This window comes from Chiloscyllium punctatum, chromosome 39 (assembly GCF_047496795.1).
Source record: "Chiloscyllium punctatum isolate Juve2018m chromosome 39, sChiPun1.3, whole genome shotgun sequence".
Classification (NCBI taxonomy): Eukaryota; Metazoa; Chordata; class Chondrichthyes; order Orectolobiformes; family Hemiscylliidae; genus Chiloscyllium; species Chiloscyllium punctatum.
In genome coordinates this window covers 32321897-32343245 of record NC_092777.1, presented here as the reverse complement: position 1 = coordinate 32343245, position 21349 = coordinate 32321897, and the positions used below count along the sequence as shown (strand labels likewise).

Genomic DNA, 21349 nt, shown 5'->3' with positions numbered 1-21349 from the left:
CAGAGTCATGGTCAATCAATACTACCTAATAGTCAATTCCCCAACCTCTTGGCAGTTTCCAGTGCTTTCTAATTCTTAATACAAAGGCTCACCCTACTTTTCCCAGAGCTTCTCAACCATTGCACAGACCCCATCCCTAACCACTCAATGCTGCTGCTTTCAATTTCCACACATCCCAATTATTTAGTGCTGCAAATCCACAATTGAGGTTCCACTTGCTTAATCATTCTCCATAACCTTGTCCTTCAAGACGATGATGCTGTGGATGGGCAAAAAGCAGGGGATATGGAGCAAGTATTTGCAGGTGCTGGAATCTGTACTGAAAACAACAAATACTGGAGACCACAGGGAGTCAGGCAGCATCTGTGGAGAGACAGCAAGTTAATGTGGAGTCCAGGTGACTTTTTGTCAGAGTGAACACCAAGTGTGGAGGGGGCAGCATTTATGCAACAGTGATTAGATTAGATTAGATTAGATTAGATTAGATTAGATTACTTAGTGTGGAAACAGGCCCTTCGGCCCAACAAGTCCACACCGCCCCGCCGAAGCGCAACCCACCCATACCCCTACATTTACCCCTTACCTAATACTACGGGCAATTTAGCCTGGCCAATTCACCTGACCTGCACATCTTTGGACTGCACATCAGTGGTGGTGGGTGTGGGGATTGGAGGGCTGGAGAAAGGATGTTGACAGTTCAGATTAAGTGATCGGGATGTGAGAATGACAGAAAAATGATGCCAGACTGGGAAGAACAGATAGTCCCTCTGGGGTGGGGAAGGAGGAGGAGGGGAGGACAGAGAATGTAACAAGTAAAGCTAAAAAAAAAGAGGAAGGAATGGGAGTTGGTTCATAATTTGAAGGTATTGAACTCTATGTTTTTGATCTTGTCCAACCGAGTCCAACACTAGCACCTCCACATCATTTGCAGTGGATGGCAGTGGACAGTTTACTCCCCAAAATGGAGACAGATGTCAAGGAAAGGAAGAAACTTATCAGAAATAGATGATGTGAAAGTTGTAGAGGGGTGGAAATTGAGGCAAAATGAACAAAGTTTTCAGCACCAAAACAGCCAGCAGACTGAAAAAAGTAGTGTTGTGGGAGGGGGCCAGTGTAGGACTGGAACAAGGATTGTTCCACATACCCCATAAAGAGACAGGCATAACTGGGATCCATGCAGGTGTCATAGGCACTCCTTTGACTTGGCACAAGTGAGATGAATTAAAAGGAGAAAATGTTTGGTGAGAGAACAAGTTTGGCCAAGCAGAGGGGCGTGGTGTTGGATGGGGAGTGTTCTTGCCTTGGATGAGAAAGAAGTGAGCGCTCTCAGACCATCCTGGTGGGGAATGGAGGCAAAGAGGGATTGGATATCCATGGAACAGAAGGCAGTTAGGGCCAGGGAACTGGAAATTGTCAATATGATGGAGGGCATCAAGAAGAAATTGCAGATGTAGGCAGACAGGGTCTGGACAAATGGAGAGAAGATGGAGAGGAAATGAGCTCAGTTGGGAAGGAATAGGCTGATGCGATGGGCCCCACCAGGACTGTCTGGAAGAAGTGTCCGAGAGTTGGCGTTCAACATCCACAATAGAGTCGTAGAGATGTACAGCATGGAAACAGACCCTCCAGTCCAACACGCCTATGCCGACCAGATCTCCTAATCTGATCTAGTCCCATCAGCCAGCACTTGGCCTATGTCCCTCTCCACTCTTCCCATTCACATACCCATCCAGATGGCTTTTAAAATGTTGTAATAGTACCAGCCTCCACCACTTCCTGGGGAAGCTTATTCCATACGCGCACCACCCTCTGCGTTAAAAAAGTTGCCCTTTAAGCCTCTTTTAAATTTATTCCTTCTCACCCTAAACCTATGTCCTCTTCTGGACCGCCCCCCACCCCTCACTCCATGGCAAATACCTTGTCTATTTACCCTATCCATGCCCCTCATGATTTTATAAACGTCTAAGGTCACTCCTCAGCCTTCAACGCTCCAGGGAAAACAGGCCCAGCCAATTCTACCTTTCCATAAATCTCAAACCCTCCGACTCTGCCAACATCCTCGTAAATCTTTTCTGAATCCTTTCAAGCTTCACAAAGTCTTTCCGATAGGAGGGAGACCAGAATTGCACGCAATATTCCAACAATGGCCGAACTAATGTTCTTTACAGTCGCAACATGGCCTCTCAACTCCTATACTTAATGCTCTGTTCAATAAAGCAAAGCATAACAAATGCCTTCTTCACCATCCTATCTACCTGCGACTCCACTTGTAAAGAACTATGAACCAGCACCCCAAAGTCTCTTTGTTCAGCAACACGTCCCAGGACCTTACCATTAAGTGTATAAGCCCTGCTATGATTTGTTTTCCCAAAATGCAGCACATCTCAATTAAACTCCATCTGCCATTCCTCAGCCCATTGGCCCATTTGATCAAGATCCTGTTGTAAATTGCGGTAATCACCTTCACTGTCCTATGAATGTTGAATTTTGGTGTCATCTGGGAACTTACTATACTCATATGTTCAAATCATTGGTATAAAAATGACGAATAGCAGTGGACTCAGCACTGATCCCTGTGGCACACCACTGGTCACAGGCCTCCAGCATGAAAAGCAACCCTCCATCACCACTCTGTCTTCTACCTTTAAGCCAGTTTTGTAGCCAAATAGCTAATTCTCCCGTATTCCAGGAGATCTTACCTAACAAAATAAAGATCAGTGCGCCAGACTACAATGACACTGCCTTTGATGAAGGCTTTGATAACAAATTTAGGGTTGGACTAGAGAGACTGAAGTGCGGCAATTTCAGAAGGGGACAGATTAGAGTGGGTGAGAGGAACAGAGATATTGAGACAGTTGATGTCACGCCAGCAAATTTCAATGATCCGATAGAGGCCAAAGTGAGTGTGAAGATGGAGGCAGCAAAAAACAAACCAAAACAACATCATCGAAAGCCCAAAATGCATTAAGATGGGGCTGTAAGGGTATGAAGCTGACTCCTTCGCTGAGGGCAGTACATTCAGCCTCAGAGAGAGGGGAAGGTCAGGATGTATGATGAAAGTATGGCAAGGGCTGGGGTTTGAGGGAGAGGGTGGATAAGTTATCTTAAGGGGATAGAAAGAGATGGCATCTGAGGGCTGGGAAGGGGTGAGCTGAAGGGATGGAGTCTGAGAGGCAGTAAGGAGAGGGCAGTGCAGGATGGATATTGAACTCGATAAGTTGCTGGAACTTACATGTCTTGATGCCTTAAAGACAGACAAGCATTTTATTGAGGTGATGAGACAAAGGATGAAGTGAAACTGGGGAATGGCACGACTTTGAGACAGGGGGAGTCAATGTTGCTGCACACTAGAGTCGGGTGTGTGTATATGATAGCACATGCATTGATCATGGATCATAGGATCCAGCAGGAACAACAGTCTGTGGAACATTGTATGTCCTCAAGATACTCGCAATCCTGGGTGGATTCGAAACACAAGGGTGAAACTGGAGTTGAAATCCATGTAGGGTAAGTCTGAATCGTTGGTAGTGGCTGAGAAAGGAAATGCGGCTGCGAAAGCAAGGTTTGACAAACACCTTGTTGAACACCAGCAGTGAAATGGAAAGCAATGAAGATGTACATGGTAACAGGGGTGGCCAGAATTCCTATTTGAGGGAAGAGCAAAACTTCTTCAGGACAGGCATTTCTCAAGAAAAATATTTTTTCAGACTAGGCACTTTACAACCTTCTGGACTTAATACAGAGTTCTACACCTTCAAATTGTGTACCAACTCCTATTCCTTCCCTTCATTTTAACTTTACTGATTACATTCTTGTCACCATGTCCTCACCCCACCCACCCACCACAGACGGACCCACAGACAATGTTCTTTTAATTCTGGCAGTTAAACATATTCTGCCATTCTCACATTCTGATCACTTAATCTGAACAATCAACATCCTTATTCTTTCTCCAGCACTTCATCACTAATAAATAAATGCTGCCTGACCTGCTGTAATCTCCAGCACTTTTTGTTTTCAGAAGTAGATGATACACGGAAAGACCACTATTTGCAAGTTTCCCTCCAACCCACAAACTATGCTGAATTGAAAATATATCATCACTTTTTCAGTGTTGCTGGGTCAAATTCCTGGACCTCCATCCCTAACAGCAGACCCATTAACACCAACTGGACTGTAGCTGTTCAAAGTAGCAGTTCATCACCATCTTTACAAGTATAACTAGAGATGGACAATAAATGCTGTCCCAGCCAACAATTAATACCATTAAAAAGGTCTACTTCCTTTCTGTAGCGCTGCTTAACTTTAAATACAAAATCTCCCCAGCCCCTCAACCATTGAGTGATGTCCAATCATTAATAGATGGCCCTATCATAATTTGGCACATCATCCTTCTATTGATGCTTTACAGAAGTGGGAGGCAAGTCAGAGATCAGGATTAGGAACTATAACTATTATCCTACAATGCAACCTCACCAAAGTTCAGTCTGAGTATGCACACAATTGAGCCCAAATTCCTCAGCTTGCATGTATTCATATACTACAGAAGAGGGTGTTACCACAATAAGACCTCAATGCTCAGGGCCTTCCTTGACAATACCTATACCTGGCTGCTAAGTGATCTGTGCATTATTGAGTTTCATAGGCTCACGAGACATTCACAAGGGACTTGATGGTGAAAACAAAACTGGGTAACCAGTTTACTAGACCAGGGCTGTTACTGACAGTCATACCCAAAACGAGAAAGCGACGAGATTTAATTCAACACACTTGGATTCAAACACTTCAGTATACATTTATAACAGAATGCAGAAATATACAGCACGTCAATCAACATCCAAATATATAATTTGTGTTGCAATTACATGTCCATGTGCAGCTCTTCGCGTGAGCCACACAAAATATCATGCACTCTGGGGCGATTTATGAATGAAGGCAAAGGCAATAGTGCACAAGATTAAGAACGGAGGCTGATGACTGGACAGAGGTCACATCACTACCTGCACTGCTCATTTTAAGGGGCGATTTGGGCAAGGTAACTTCCAACAGTTTCACCATTACACCCCTTTTTACACATCACAAAAGAGAGAAGAGTGCGTTTAAAAAAAGTTTGACCTGCTTGGGCTGAGTAACTATGAAGCACAAGGTACCTCACACAAAGAGTACAAGGCACTAGACAGAAACTAACAGGGTACTGGATTAGTGGTGCTGGAAGAGCACAGCAGTTCAGGCAGCATCCAACGAGCAGCGAAATCAACGTTTTGGGCAAAAGCCCTTCATCAGGGGCAAGTGGGGTCAGGGGGTCTATGGAACCAGACCGGAGTCTGCGAGGATAGCAGGCTATGACGTGCTAGAGTTAAAGTCACACATATTATAGTTCGCCCAAACGAAGGAGAAGCCTGCTCAGTAACTGATGGATACAAGAGTCTTTGGAAAACAAGCTTTGGCCTGCTCAATCCAAATCAAATTCAAGCAAGTTCACAAGTAGTAGGAGACATCCAATGGACTGATATCAGACTGACATCAATTCAGTTACAAGCTGCTCCATCTTGCAGAACTCCACAAAATATCTCGTAGACTCAGCCATTTCCAACAGCTTTTACAATCCAAAGATTTACAACCTTAATGTTTGCACTCATTTCATTGTTTGATTGTCAATAATTTTAAACTGTAGGAAATAAAAAAGGCTTTTGGTATACAAGAATGTTCCACAAAGGGCATCAATAAAAGACCATCTTTACCTGATCCGTATTCAAAGTTGCGTCAGGAGAACAGAATTAGATGAGAATCGTGTGTGTCTAGGTATGTCACATGATGCCAAGATAACTTACTGCAGTTATAAACCAAAAGTTGAAAATCTGATACTGTTTATTGCCATACTTACACAAGTGAAGTGCATTATTTAAGGATTCATATGCAGATTTTGGAAAAGGCAACCGCAAAACATGATATCATGAATACTTTCAACAGTTCACTATGAATTTAGCATATTTTGTCACAGTGAAATCATTTGGTGCTTTGGGTCAAAAACTGGCTTTTGAGTCTGATGAACAATACAGGATGAATCTGACAGTGCAAGGGCTCAGGGTTTGGTTTCCACCAGCACAATGTTGGTTGTTACAAAGATGAAACAAGACAATGACCATACCAACACAAAGAAAATCCAGAATATATGCTTGAAAGGCGATCTGTACTTATTCTGAACATTATTACCAAATACAAGTTCAATGTCTTTCCTGCTGAAGTAGACCAAGCATGCAGGGATTATGTACTGAATACCAGTGCCTGCATAAGAACCAGTAATGCCCACCAGCGTTTCCAAGTCATGGGTGCAGAATGCCACCAATATAGGAGGAATAATAGTGATTAAGGGAAAGATAATTTGATCAATCAGCCATGGATACATCCCCCCTTCTCTGTGGAAGACAGTTTTCCAGTTATTGCGTAATGTAACTGCAATTATTGGGAAGTTTGTGCTGATTGTAAAAACTGGAAACAATCCTAAGAAGTAACGAATGAAGGACACATTGATGACATTACAATTACTGGTGAAGTTGAGGGTATACATGTCCTTCAGATTACTGAAGCAGAAGATGGCTGTGAAGGACAGCAGGCTGTAGAAGGCTAGGATGAGCACATAGTCGACGAGAACCAGCTTGTTCATATGCTTCTTCTTACTGATGGGGGTAATGAGCGAGGGCAAGGAATGTTGACACATGAAGGAGTAAACGCACACACCAAACAAGTTGGGGATGCCAGAGATGTTAGCGATAGGAGGATGGCCCTCTCCTGCACCTTTACCGATCCTGATCAAAGCCAAAATGATCATGATTACAAAAGCTGTAAGGCAAGGGAAGAGAGTGGTCAGAAACCATACACTAGTTTTATACATTGTCAAACAAAAGCCACAAATACACATAATAAAAATCAGAAAATGCTGGAAATACTGGAGGTCAGGTGACGCCTGTGAACAAACAAGGGGTTAATTTTTCAAGCAAATGACCTTCATCAAACTAGAAAAATTCAGAAGCAGTTCATTTGAACAAAGTGCAGAGCCAGGGAAAGGGAGGGAGGGTTGGAAAGACCAAAAAAAAGAGAAAGCAAGATAAGGCGGCTACACTACATAACCTTAAAGAATATACAGTACAAAAATAAGCAATTCAATCATACCAGATCATGTCAGCATTTAAACTCTGATTAATCCTTTACCTGTCCTTCCTCATCCAGATATCAAGTTCAACTTTTGTTTGCCTGTCCCTTATATAGTCTTTTTATTCTTTCATGGGTGTGGGTGTCACTGACAAGGTCAACATATGTTGCCCATTCCTAACTGACTTTGAACATTTATTCCTTATATGCTCATCTATCTGCCACTTAAATGCACCTCTTTATTCATTGCAACTACTCCCTAATGGTAGAAAACTCTGAATTCCCCTCACTCAGCTACCAGCTCATTTTGTCCCTGCCATCCATATTGGATCCAATGCATCACAATCAACTATTCTATTACTACTCAGTATATTTTCTCTTATAGTAGGGCTTGTTTTTTTTAAACCAATGATGAGTAGACTGGTTTGTTATTCCCTGGTCATGCTCCATTCCTTTCCTTAAACATAGGTATAATGTTAAGTATCCATCAGACCTTTGGCATTGTACCTTTTAAATATTAAATAATTGTTTACATCATGGGGCAAATAAAAATGATGACGGCAATAGGCCAAGAACTAAAAGATGGATCAAAAGCAATTATAACAACAGAAGTTGAATTGTTACCAACAGATGCTATCTGAAAAAATGGGAGCAGTAATCATGATGCAAAAGGTCATTGAGCTTAATGTAGAGATGCAAGTTGTAAAGTGCCCAATCAAAAGATGAACTGCCGTTCTCTAAGTTTCGATTTAGCATCACTGGAATAGCAAAAGAGATCAAAAAAAAGGTCAAAAGTTATTCTGGGGTGCACAACTAAATTAGTGAATATAACTGAAAACTCAATCAAGTTTGAAGACTAAATAGAGGTGTAATAAGAGTGTGAACAATTGAACTGAATTGAATTTATTGTCCCGTGTACAGAGGCACAGTGAAAAGCTTGTCTTGTGAGCAATACAGGCAGATCCAAAGTTAAATAGCATATATAAGTAAATAATAGGTAAACAGCAGCAAAAACCAAAACACAATACAGGCAAATGCCAGAAGTTGGACTGTCCATTCAGTATTTTAACAACAGTAGGGTAGAAACTGTTTTGAAAGCAGCTGGTGTGTGTATTCAGGCTTCTGTACCTTCTCCCTGATGGTAGAGGTTGTAGAAAAGCATTGCCAGGGTAGGGTGGATCTTTGAGAATGTTGGTGGCCTTTCCTTGACAGGGGGCCTGGTAGATAGATTCTATTTTGGGGAGGTTGGCCTTTGTGATTGTCCAGGCAGAGTTCACCACTCTCTAACCGTCTCAGATCTTGAATGGTATGGTTGCCATACCAGGTGATGATACATCCAGACAGAATGCTCCAGATGGTGCACCTATAAAAGTTGGCAAGAGTATTCACCATCATGCCAAATTTCCTCAGCTGCTGAAGGAAGAATAGACATTGTTGGGCCTTTGTAACCAGTGTGTCCACAAGAGGAGTCCAAGAAAGTTTGTTGTGGATGACCACTCCCAGGAGCTTGACACTCTCCATTCGTTCCACCTCCGTGCTGTTAATGTGTAGGGGGACACAAGTAACATGCCACCAAAAGTCAATAGTGAGTTCCTTGGTTTTGCTGGTATTGAGAGCTAGGTTGTTCTCAGTGCACCATTTTTCCAGGTCTTCCACCTCTGTCAGTAGTCTGTTTCATCACCATCTAAAATTCGACCGACTATGGCGATGTCATCAGTGAACTCGCAAATGGCATTAGTCTGGTATTTGGTGAGGTTGGGAAGATGATTGCAGGTCAAGAAGGCGGTGCTGAGTCTGAGGGTTGGGACTGAGATAAGGTGGGGGGAGGGGAAATGAGGAAACTGGAGAAATCTGCATTCATCCTTTGTAGTTGGAAGGTTCCTAGGCGGTCCTCCAGGCGTCGTGTTCCCATGGTCTGGCGATGGACGAGTAGGCAAGTAGGCGGCCTGCTCCCCAATGTAGAGGAGGCCACATCGGGTGCAGCGGATGCAGTAAATGATGTGCGTGGAAGTGCAGGTGAATTTGTGAGGATATGGAAGGATCCCTTGGGGCCTAGCAGGGAAGTGAGGGGGAGGTGTGGGCACAAGTTTTGCATTTCTTGCGGTTGCAGGGGAAGGTGCCGGGAGTGAAGGTTGGGTTAGTGGGGAGTGTGGATCGGATGAGGGAGTTGCGGAGGGAGTGGTCTTTCCGGAACGCTGATGGGGAGGGGAGGAAATATATCCTTGGTGGTGGGGTGTGTTTTGGAGGTGGCGGAAATGACAAAGGATGATACAAGGTTGGTGGGGTGGTGGGTGAGGACCAGCAGGGTTCTGTCCTGGTGGCAATTGGAGGGGCGTGGTTCAAGGACGGAGGAGCAGTAAGTGGAGGAGATGCGGTGGAGAGCATCGTCAACCACATCTGAGGGGAAATTGCGGTCTTTGAAGAGGGAGGCCATCTGGGTTGTTCGGTATTGGAATTGGTCCTCCTGGGAGCAGATTAGATTAGATTACTTACAGTGTGGAAACAGGCCCTTTGGCCCAACAAGTCCACACCGCCCCGCTGAAGCGTAACCCACCCATACCCCTACATCTACATTTACCCCTTACCTAACACTATGGGCAATTTAGCATGGCCAATTCACCTGGCCTGCACATAGAACATAGAAGAATACAGCGCAGTACAGGCCCTTCGGCCCTCGATGTTGCGCCGATCAAAGCCCACCTAACCTACACTAACCCACTATCCTCCATATACCTATCCAATGCCCGCTTAAATACCCATAAAGAGGGAGAGTCCACTACTGCTACTGGCAGGGCATTCCATGAACTTACGACTCGCTGAGTGAAGAACCTACCCCTAACATCAGTCCTATATCTACCCCCCCTTAATTTAAAGCTATGCCCCCTTTGGACTGTGAGAGGAAACCGGAGCACCCGGAGGTAACCCACGCAGACACGGGGAGAACGTGCAAACTCCACACAGTCAGTCGCCTGAGGCGGGAATTGAACCCGGGTCTCAGGCGCTGTGAGGCAGCAGTACCACCGTGCCGCCCACAGATGAAGCAGAAGTGAAGGAATTGGGAATATGGGATGGCGTTTTTACAGGGGGCAGGGTGGGAAGAGGTGTAATCTAGGTAGCTGTGGGAGTCGGTCGGTTTATAGTAAACGTCTGTGATGAGTCGGTCACCAGAGATAGAAATGGAGAGATCTAGGAAGGGGAGGGAGGAGTCTTAGACGGTCCAGGTAAATTTGAGGTCGGGGTAGAAGGTGTTAGTAAAGTGGATGAACTGTTCAACCTCCTCGTGGGAGCACGAGGTAGCGCCGATACAGTCAGTCATCGATGTAGCGGAGGAAAAGGTGCCAGTGTAGCTGCGGAATATGGACTGTTCCACATATCCGACGAAGAGGCAGGCATAGCTGAGGCCCATGCAGGTGCCCATGGCTACTCCTTTTGTTTGGAGGAAGTGGGAGGATTGGAAGGAGAAGTTGTTCAGAGTGAGGAGCAGTTCAGTCAGTCGAAGGAGGATGTCAGTGGAATGGTACTGGTTGGGTTGGCAGGAAAGGAAGCAGCGGAGGGCTTTGAGGCCTTAGTGATGGGGGATGGAGGTGTACAGGGACTGGATGTCCATGGTGAAGATAAGGCTTTGGGGGCCAGGGAAGCGAAAATCATGGAGGAGGTGGAGGACGTGGGTACTGTCACGAATGTAGGTAGGAAGTTCTTGGATGAAGGGGGACAGGACCGTGTCGAGGTATGCAGAGATGAGTTTGGTGGGGCAGGAACAGTCAAGTTTGTGGGTTTTGGTCAGGAGGTAGAAACGGGTGGTGCGGGGTTATGCGAGTGAAGTTGGAGGTGGTGGATGGGAGATCCCCTGAGGTGACAAGGTTATGGATGATCTGGGAGATGATGGTTTGGTGGTGGGAGGTGGGGTCATGGTCAAGGGGGCAGGAGGAGGTGGTGTCTGTGAGTGGCATTTAGCCTCAGCAATATAAAGATCGGGGTACCAAACTACCACCGCACCTCCCTTGATGTCGGTTTGATAGTGAGGCTGGGGTTGGAGCGGAGGGAGTGGAGGGCTGCACGTTGCGCGGGTGAGAGGTTGGAGTGGGTGAGAGGGGTGGAGAGGTTGAGGCGGTCAATGTCACGGCAGCAGTTGGCTATGAAGAGATCGAGGGAGGGCAAGAGGCCAGCATGGGATGTCCAGGTGGATGGGGTGTGTTGAAGGCGGGAGAAGGGGTCGTCAGAGGGTGGGCGAGAATCCTGGTTGAAGAAGTAGACGCAGAGGTGAAGGCAGCGGAAGAATTGTTCGATGTCTCGCTGCGTGGTGAACTCGTGACTCCAGGAGCGTAGGGGGATGAAGGTGAAGCCTCAGCTGAGGACTGACCTTTCATCCTCAGAGAGGGAGGTCTGGAGGGATGGTGAAAATACAGCAGTGCTGGGAAAGGACCGGGCGTTTGGGGGGGGGGGGGGGGCTGACATGGGCGCGGGGGGGCAAAGATGGGCGTGGGGGGGGAGGAGACACATGCATAGTGGTTGTTGTACAACATGCAGCCCTCCACTCCCACCCCAACCTCACTATCAAACCGGCAGACTTCCACACTAAGTAATCTAATCTAATCAGACAAGGGAGGCACAGTGGTAGTTTGGCACACCAATCTTTACATTGCTGAGGCGAAACACCAGCTCGCAGAAACCTCCTCCTACTGCCCCCTTGACCATGACCCCACCTCCCACCACCAAACCATCATCTCCCAGACCACCTATAACCTCATCCCATCCACCGCCTCCAACCTCAGTTGCACAACCCTGCACCACCTGTTTCTACCTCCTGACCAAAATCCACAAACCTGACTGCTCCTGCCCCAACAAACTCATTTCTGCATACCTTGACACGGTCCTTTCCCCTTAGTCCAAGAACTCCTCACTTACATTCGGGACACCATTCATGCCCTCCACCTCCATGATTTTTGTTTCCCTGGCCCCCAATGCCTTATCTTCACCAGGGACATCCAGTCCCTAGACACCTCCATCCCCCATCACGAAGGCCTCAAAGCCCTCCACTTCTTCCTTTCCCGCCGACCCAACCAGTACCATTCCACTGACACCCTCCTTCAACTGACTGAATTGGTCCTCACTCTGAATAACTCCTTCCAATCCTCCCACTTCCTCCGAACAAAAGGAGTAGCCCTGGGCACCCGCATGGGCACCAGCTATGCCTGCATCTTCGTCGGATATGTGGAACAGTCCATATTCCGCAGCTACACTGGCACCTTTTCCTCCGCTACATCGATGACTGTATCGGCGCTACCTCGTGCTCCCACGAGGTGGTTGAACAGTTCATCCACTGTACCAATAACTTCCACCCCAACCTCAAATTTACCTGGACCGTCTCAGGCCCATTTCTATCTCGGGCGACTGACTCAACACAGACGTTTACTATAAACCGACCGACTCCCACCCTGCCCCCTGTAAAAACGACATCCCATATTCCCAATTTCTTCTCCTGCGCCGCATCTGCTCCCAGGAGGACCAATTCCAATACCGAACAACCCAGATGGCCTCCTTTTTCAAAGACCGCAATTTCCCCTCAGACGTGGTTGACGATGTTCTCCACCGCATCTCCTCCACTGCCTGCTCCTCTGCCCTTGAACCGCGCCCCTCCAATCGCCACCAGGACAGAATCTCACTGGTCCTCACCTACCACCCCACCAACCTCCAGATACATCGTATCATTCTTCATCATTTCCGCCACCTCCAAAACACACCCCACCACCAAGGATATATTTCCCTCCCCTCCCCTATCAGCATTCCAGAAAGACCACTCCCTCTGTGACTCCCTCGTCAGGTCCACACTCCCCACTAACCCAACCTCCACTCCCGGCACCTTTCCCTGCAACCGCAAGAAATGCAAAACTTGCACCCACACCTCCCCCCTCACTTCCCTCCAAGGCCCCAAGGGATCCTTCCATATCCGTCACAAATTTACCTGCACCCACACACATCATCTACTGCATCCACTGCACCTGATGTGGCCTCCTATGCATTGGGGAGACAGGCCACCTACTTGCGGAATGTTTCAGAGAACACCTCTGGGACACCGCACCAACCAACCCAACCGCCCCAACACTTTAACTCCCCCTCCCACTCTGCCAAGGACATGCAAGCCCTTGGCCTCCTCCATCGCCAAACCATGGCAACACGACACCTGGAGTAAGAGTGCCTCACCTTCTGCCTAGGAACCCTCCAATCACAAGGGATGAATGCAGATTTCTCCAGCTTCCTCATTTTCCCTCCCCCCACCTTATCTTAGTCCCAACCCTCGGACTCAGCACCACCTTCTTGACCTGCAATCTTCTTCCTGACCTCTTCGCCCCACCCCCTCTCCGGCCTATCACCCTCACCTTAACCTCCTTCCACCTATTGCATTCCCAACACCCCTCCCCCAGGTCCCTCCTCCCTACCTTTTATCTTAGCCTGCTTGGCACACCTTCCTCATCCCTGAAGAAGGGCTTATGCCCGAAACGTCGATTCTCCTGCTCCTTGGATGCTGCCTGACCTGCTGCGCTTTTCCAGCAACACATTTTTCAGCTCTGATCTCCAGCATCTGCAGTCCTCACTTTCTCCTAGTTTCATTACCTGGGAGGTGTGTCCAATCTGGGGTTACTGTAAACCCAGGTAATGTTTCAGGCCGTTAACTCAGATTTCTCTTCACAGATGCTGTCAGACTTGCTGAGCTTTTCCAGAAACTTGGTTTTGTTTCTGATTTAGAGCATCCATAGTTATTTCAGTTTTATTTAGGAAAGACAAGTATAGCCTAAAGAACAAGAGTTAGAGCTGTGAATAGCAGCCATGCTGTTGAGTCATTGCTAGTTCTGATTGTACAACAGAATTAAAACATAATGCAGCTAACAATACTACTGTATTGTCAGAGGTGTGATTTTTCATGGAAGTAATTAAAGCAAGTTTTTCTCTGTACCTAAATATAGAAAATTCCATAACACTTCAAAGAATCAATGGAATATGCTCAGTGCCCTGACCAATGCCTTAGTGCTAGTTAGATACAAAAAGAATATTAACTGATCATTTATCTTATTACCTTTTGTGGGACTTCATTGTGGGGAGTTTGGTCACTGCATTTGCTGCATTACAACAGCGACAACACTTTTAATGTAGTTTATAGGACAGTTCAGGTTCACCAAATTGTTCACAACCTTGACATCCTATTTGATCAGGCTGACCACACCCATCTCTGCAGTATCATCCACCTTTGCCTCAGATTAACTTGCTGCTAACACCCACATCCATGCTTTTATTATCTCCAAACTTGACAAGAGTCTCTTGGGGAAGATTTCCACCTTTCACTCAACAAACATCAGTCCTACAAAACCCTGCTAACTATACCCTCTTAAACATCAGAGAATGCAAACTGGTGATGAGGATGAAGTACTTGGTTTCCCAGTTCAACAATGCCTGCTTTAAAATTTGCATTACCATGTGCGAATCATTTTCTGGTCTCTGCCGCCTATCCACCAGCCCTATATAACCTGGTGGTGAACACTCTTGGGAAATAATCAAAGTTGGTGACTCTAAGGCTCCCTTTTCCAAATAGAGGTTTTGAATAATTTCTAAGCTGGTCACCTGATGCATTCAATGCCCCATAATTCCCTTGTATGTAAATACTCCAATCCCACTGGATAAGCCATTCGAGATAGGGCATTCATAACTTGCACTGACATTGCCTCTTGTAGAAGTGTGTCATGGCACTGTGTAAAGCATAGATAACAAAATGATTTATAGCTCTGATCATCGAAGGAATTCAAAGACATTACTCACTCATTATCTAAAACTATAAACTATTTCATGAACAGTGACAGACACTCAGCACACACACACACACTCACTTCTAGGACAAATGCCACAAACACTTAACAGTTCTTCAGTCAAAAGAAAACCTCATTTGCATTAGAGTCCCTGGATGATTGGAATTTAACAAGACTAATGTGCAAGTGCATAAAATAGGATATCTTTGCAATAACTTGAAAAATTAATAGAGAAAATTTTTATTCTAGAGAACAACAAGTGGAATAGAAGACTGATTTCAATTGCTGCAGCCTATTTACAGAAGTTACAATTCCTATATATCACAGTATTCAATCACTAAATTCTGAGCTTTGGATTTTGTACTAATTTTATTTCATTTCCAGAGGCTACAGTATAATATATCTATGATTCATCATCCAGCAAGACTTTTTTTATATTCAAGTATGAACAGGATAATTGACCACAGGGCATCACTGTTGACCGTAATCCTACTTCCCATGTAGCTGTAGAGACGATGGTGCACCAATCCAGATGGGTCCCATCTAGCAACCCCTCCTGGAAGCCAAGTCAGTCTGATTTCCAAAACCAGGGCATTGAAACTAATATTAGTGCCTGACTCTGATTAACAAATTCCATTTGGATAATGAACCTGTGACATCTTTCTGGATCAATGACTCATCAGGTGGTAAGTAAATTAAAACTAACTCAAAATCAATGAAATTTTGGTTGGTACTGATCATAACGGAATTGCAGGCAGGCAACAGTTTCTGTGTCAGAGACAAGTTCAGCTGCAGGAGGGAATATCAGTTGTCAAATATCGGGAAAGGCTAAGACAAGCAGCCTGCACCAGATGCCTGTGCCTTACTCAAATAAGCAAGTGCCAAATCACGAGCATCCAGGTAATAGAACTCATTCTGTTTAGCAAGCCATGGTTTAGACTACAAATGGGAAATGGCAACGAACAATAAAGAATGAAAACACTCAATTGAAGGAGGATACATGTCAATTAAATGAGATTTAGCTTAGCTGGAGAAGTATCCAAGATTAGCAGGCTAAATGGAAGTGTGAAGTCTTCAAGGAGGAGATTCCCATGAAGGGAGGGCACACTAGGACACCCAAAATGATACTGTAATAAATCAAAGTAGATGCTTGCAATAACTATTGAGTTTAGAGTAGAAATTCAAAGAGAATGCAGCAAGTACAGAGAAGTAGTCAAAAAGGAAACGAGGCAAAGAATAGGAGACTAGATTAGCAGCTAACATAAAAAGGGAACAGTGAAGTATTGCATAAATATTTAAAAAAGGATATTCAAAAGGATTAGGGCCACTAAGAGATCAAACAGATTTTCGTGTAGAAGTGGAGAGTGTGACAGAGGCACAATGCTTAGCTTGGATCTGGATGCTGCCACGTACCAGTCAGGAAGATGACAGGAGCAATTTTTAGTTTGGATAAAGGCAGAGTGGTAGATTAGATTAGATTAGATTACTTACAGTGTGGAAACAGGCCCTTCGGCCCAACAAGTCTACACCGACCCGCCGAAGCGTATATCACCAAGATCCATATTCCTACATTTTACCCCTTCACCTAACACTACGGGCAATTTAGCATGGCCAATTCACCTAACCTGCACATTTTTGGATTGTGGGAGGAAACCGGAGCACCCGGAGGAAACCCACGCAGACACGGGGAGAATGTGCAAACTCCACACAGAGAGTCACCTGAGGCAGGAATTGAACCCGGGTCTCTGGTGCTGTGAGGCAGCAGTGCTAACCACTGTGCCACCATGTCATGGCACAACCAACACAATTGCCTGGATCATCATTCCTGCACTCCATTCCATCTTGGACCTCATACACTGAGCTGCAGCTAACATAGGTTGAACAGGTGAAAGGACTTTCGCCTTTGGTTAACAAGGTTTACCTGGCAACGGGGGTGGTACCAGGGGACTGGAGAGTAGCGAATGTTGTGCCCCTGTTCAAAAAAGGGAATAGGGATAACCCCGGGAATTACAGGCCAGTTAGTCTTACTTCTGTGGTAGGCAAAGTAATGGAAAGGGTACTGAGGGATAGGATTTACGAGTATCTGGAACGGCACTGCTTGATTAGGGACAGCCAGCACGGATTTGTGAAGGGTAGGTCTTGCCTTACAAGTCTTATTGAATTCTTCGAGGAGGTGACCAAGCATGTGGATGAGGGTAGAGCAGTGGATGTAGTGTACATGGATTTTAGTAAGGCATTTGATAAGGTTCCCCATGGTAGGCTTATGCGGAAAGTCAGGAGGCATGGGATAGAGGGAAATTTGGCCAATTGGATAGAAAACTGGCTAACCGGTTGAAGTCAGAGAGTGGTAGTAGATGGTAAATATTCAGCATGGAGTCCAGTTACAAGTGGAGTTCCGCAGGGATCAGTTCTGGGTCCTCTGCTGTTTGTAATTTTTATTAATGACTTAGATGAGGGAGTCGAAGGGTGGGTCAGTAAATTTGCAGATGATACAAAGATAGGTGGAGTTGTGGACAGTGAGGAGGGCTGTTGTCGGCTGCAGAGGGACTTAGATATGATGCAGAGCTGGGCTGAGGAGTGGCAGATGGAGTTCAACCCTGCCAAGTGTGAAGTTGTCCATTTTGGAAGAACAAATAAGAATGCGGAATACAGGGTTAATGGTAGGGTTCTTGGTCAGGTGGAGGAACAGAGGGATCTTGGGGTCTATGTACATAGATCTTTGAAGGTTGCCACTCAGGTGGATAGAGTTTGTAAGAAGGCCTATGGAGTATTATCGTTCATTAGCAGAGGGATTGAATTCAAGAGTCGTGAGGTGATGTTGCAGCTGTACAGGACTTTGGTTAGGCCACATTTGGAGTACTGTGTGCAGTTCTGGTCGCCTCACTTTAGGAAAGGTGTGGAAGCTTTGGAGAGGGTGCAGAGAAGATTTACCAGGATGTTGCCTGGAATGGAGAGTAGGTCGTACGAGGATAGGTTGAGAGTTCTCGGCCTTTTCTCGTTGGAACGGCGAAGGATGAGGGGTGACTTGATAGAGGTTTATAAGATGATCAGAGGAATAGATAGAGTAGACAGTCAGAAACTTTTTCCCCGGGTACAACAGAGTGTTACAAGGGGACATAAATTTAAGGTGAACGGTGGAAGGTATAGGGGAGATGTCAGGGGTGGGTTCTTCACCCAGAGAGTGGTGGGGGCATGGAATGCGCTGCCCGTGGGAGTGGTAGAGTCAGAATCATTGGCGACCTTTAAGCGGCATTTGGATAGGTACATGGATGGGTGCTTAATCTAGGATAGAAGTTCGGCACAACATCGTGGGCCGAAGGGCCTGTTCTGTGCTGTATTGTTCTATGTTCTATTGTTCTATGTTCTAAGGTTTCTGGTTCACAAGTTTTCATCATAAAAGAATCTGAAGAATTTGGGGGAATGCTAGCTATCAGAAATACAATCTGTCAATTGAGATATTAGTAACATATTAAATCTGCTTTAGGTGGACATAAATGATTAAATCGTGATGCAGTGATAGTACCCCCGTCTCTGGGTCAGAGGGCCTGAGTTCAAGTCTTACCCGCTCTAAAAGCAGGTCATAATAGGCCTAAATAGTTAAAAAAATATGTAAAACACCAAAAGGTACGATATCAGAGAACGAGGAAGTTAATTCACTTGTCCAAATTCATATTTATCCTAGTCAATATCAGAAAAGTAAATGATCTGGTCATCTCTACACTGATATTTGAGAGAGTTTGCTGTGCTCAAGATTGGCTGCCATGTTTCCTACATTACAACTTCAAAAGCATTTCATTGGCTGCAAAACACATCCAGTTACCATAAATAAGTGTTCTATAAATTCAAGTCTTTTTTTTCAATAAACACATCCAGGACATCATGGATACTGCATGCAAAACACTCCTCTGATCAGAAACACCCCCCGACAGTATCTTAAACATCTGCAGGGAAAGAACAGCATGAGCTAAACACAGAGGGAACCTCCTGCTCCAGTATCTTATCAGGATTCCAAGGGTACATGGAATCCTATCAAAAACAAAAATGCATAGAATTATAAAAGAATGGAAAAAGCAAACCACTGGTATCAATGAGACAGCAGATGGAAGCTACAAGGATCATCAGTTCAGGCCAAGTTACCACATCACATCAGTTATGAATTGAAGTCAAAATATTGCCTAGAATTTCTGGAAAATGCAGAAATTCTTAGGAAAGGTTCTTCCTGTTTAACAATATTTGGAAATAAATCCATTATGAAGGTCAAATATTTTGTTTGAAGAATATTTCTTTGGTCTATTTTACTAAGTTTTTTAACGCAATCAAATGGTTAAGATGAGAAGAAAAGATTATCTGAACAACAGAATGCTCCCTGCTTCCTATCCAGAGACTCATTCATTCAGAGTTTATGATACTTTGGAGTTAATTAAGGCCACTCAGATGACTTGTATTACAGCTGCTAGCTCATCCTGGGAATTTCTTCATGATCTCAGGGGCTTTCTCTCAGTCCCAGTGACTTTAAAGTCCATTCCCTTGACAACTCTCTACATGCTGCAACTTGTACATTTTTCAGCTATAATACCTTTACTCCCATTTCAATTTTATTGTTCAGACAATACATGAATGATTCTTTTATTCCTTCAACTGTCAACTTTGGTTTTGATACTCTTTAAAAACAGAAGTCATGTCTCATACAAACCTAATAACAGCTCCCATTCTAATACTGCACTCAACATCCCATGATATTTAATACGATTTCAAATATGATCCTCAAATATCTTTTCCCAACCCATTTCTTCACACAACTCCAAAGCTCAATGGTGCCAGAGAAAACTGCCACATCACGACATATGCAAACCAGAACAATAAAAAGGACATCCAAAGTCTGTTAAAAAATATTGTGCTCTCACACACATTTGGTGGGCAGAGGACTGCATTGCAATAAACTGAATTAGACCCGCATAACAGAAATGGTAATTACTTCACTGCAAACATTCTTGTACAGACATTAGGTGGATAAAGTGTGTGTGTAAGGTCTGTATCTACACTGCATGTTGCCTGTAAACACCTCATTAAACCAGAGTATTAAGCCCCATGAACCATGATTATGAAAGCTACACTAACTGGGAAGCGTGAATCACTGGGCAATCAGCCCTTCCTGGATCTCAGTGCAGTTCCACCTGCTCTTGCTGTAATCACTGATGCACTCAAAACAGAGTTCAAACAGTGTGCTCTCTGCTGTGGGAGCATCTGTCCCTAGGCAAGTTTCAGTTACGAGGGGCAGTGGAACAGACTGAAACAGAATTGGAGACAGCAGCAGAGTCTTTTCAGCAAAGGGTCTTCTTGATACAAAATCCTCATCTCACAAATAGAATCTGTGAACAGGATGCAATCAGTTTTCAAACCTATCACTCTAAATTATGGTTTATTTGTATTTCAAATCAATATGCTTCGAGATCATAACCTAACAAAAAATTTAGTTTTGATGCTAAGCAGGTGGGCAGAGGTTCCAGACTTCCACTTCATCATGTGAAGCATTTATTACCATCTCAAAACAACCAGACTATAATTTCAGGTTTTCAGCTCTTACTCTGGGATACTCTACCCAAGCAAAGATCTACACAACTCTAACATAACATTCAATCCACTGGCGAAACACACTTAGAGAAGGGCCAGTGAATTAACTTTTATTTTCTGCCTTCATCTTTTTTTTTAAATTCTCCAATTTTGAAATTTTCCTATGCCCGCAATCTCAACAAATCCCACAAACCAAAATATGCACGTGGTTTTTATTCTCATGAAACTAGTAAAACTAATCTTTTGGCTATTGGAATTAATATTATGCGCAGGTCCTTTGGGACATTGTATTATGGTAAATAGATAAACAGTGATTGTTGTTGCTGCTGCTGCCGTTCATTAGCTTTTACTGATTTCCATACTTGAATCCCTGAATTTCTCTGTTCCTCCACAGTTCTTCGATTCTGGTCATTCTGATCGATCTTTCTCAGATCTAAAGTCAATGACCTCATTTCTCCACACTAAATTTGCCACTGTTTTTGCATACTGCCCTTGTTTCCCTCAACAATTTACAGTGTCAAGTGTTCCAGGGTAAGAAATAGAATACTCTTTTCCCCAAGTCAGTCCAGAATATTGACAAATATATTCTGGATTAATTAGAAACAAATGTCCCTTACCTACTCAAAAAAAGTTAGATTAGATTAGTTAGGCATAACCATTTTACACATTAACCTACACAGGATAACCATCTGATCAGTTCATATTTAAGTGTTCTTTCCTATCATTGATGTGAGGCTGCAAGGCCTATAATTATCCGTCCTTAATTAATGGAGTGACAATATAAACTTTCAACCAAATCAGTTAATTCTTGAGCTGAGTCTTTAAACTATCCA

At 44.5% G+C, this 21349-nt stretch overlaps 1 protein-coding gene across 3 annotated transcripts in view; it reads right to left on the bottom strand.

Annotated features, from left to right (window-relative positions):
- Window positions 1-4739: 4739 nt before the first annotated feature.
- The window catches only part of tmem104 (transmembrane protein 104), a 225330-nt gene continuing 208720 nt past the window's right edge, over window positions 4740-21349 (bottom strand). For 2 of the 3 annotated variants that reach the window (XM_072558408.1, XM_072558407.1), the window contains exon 10: window positions 4744-6840. In XM_072558408.1, the coding sequence (XP_072414509.1) occupies window positions 6083-6840 (758 nt within the window). In that variant the 3' untranslated portion in view covers window positions 4744-6082. Of the gene's footprint in view, window positions 6841-21349 lie in introns of all 3 variants that reach the window. The other variant, XM_072558409.1, reaches the window with a different exon arrangement.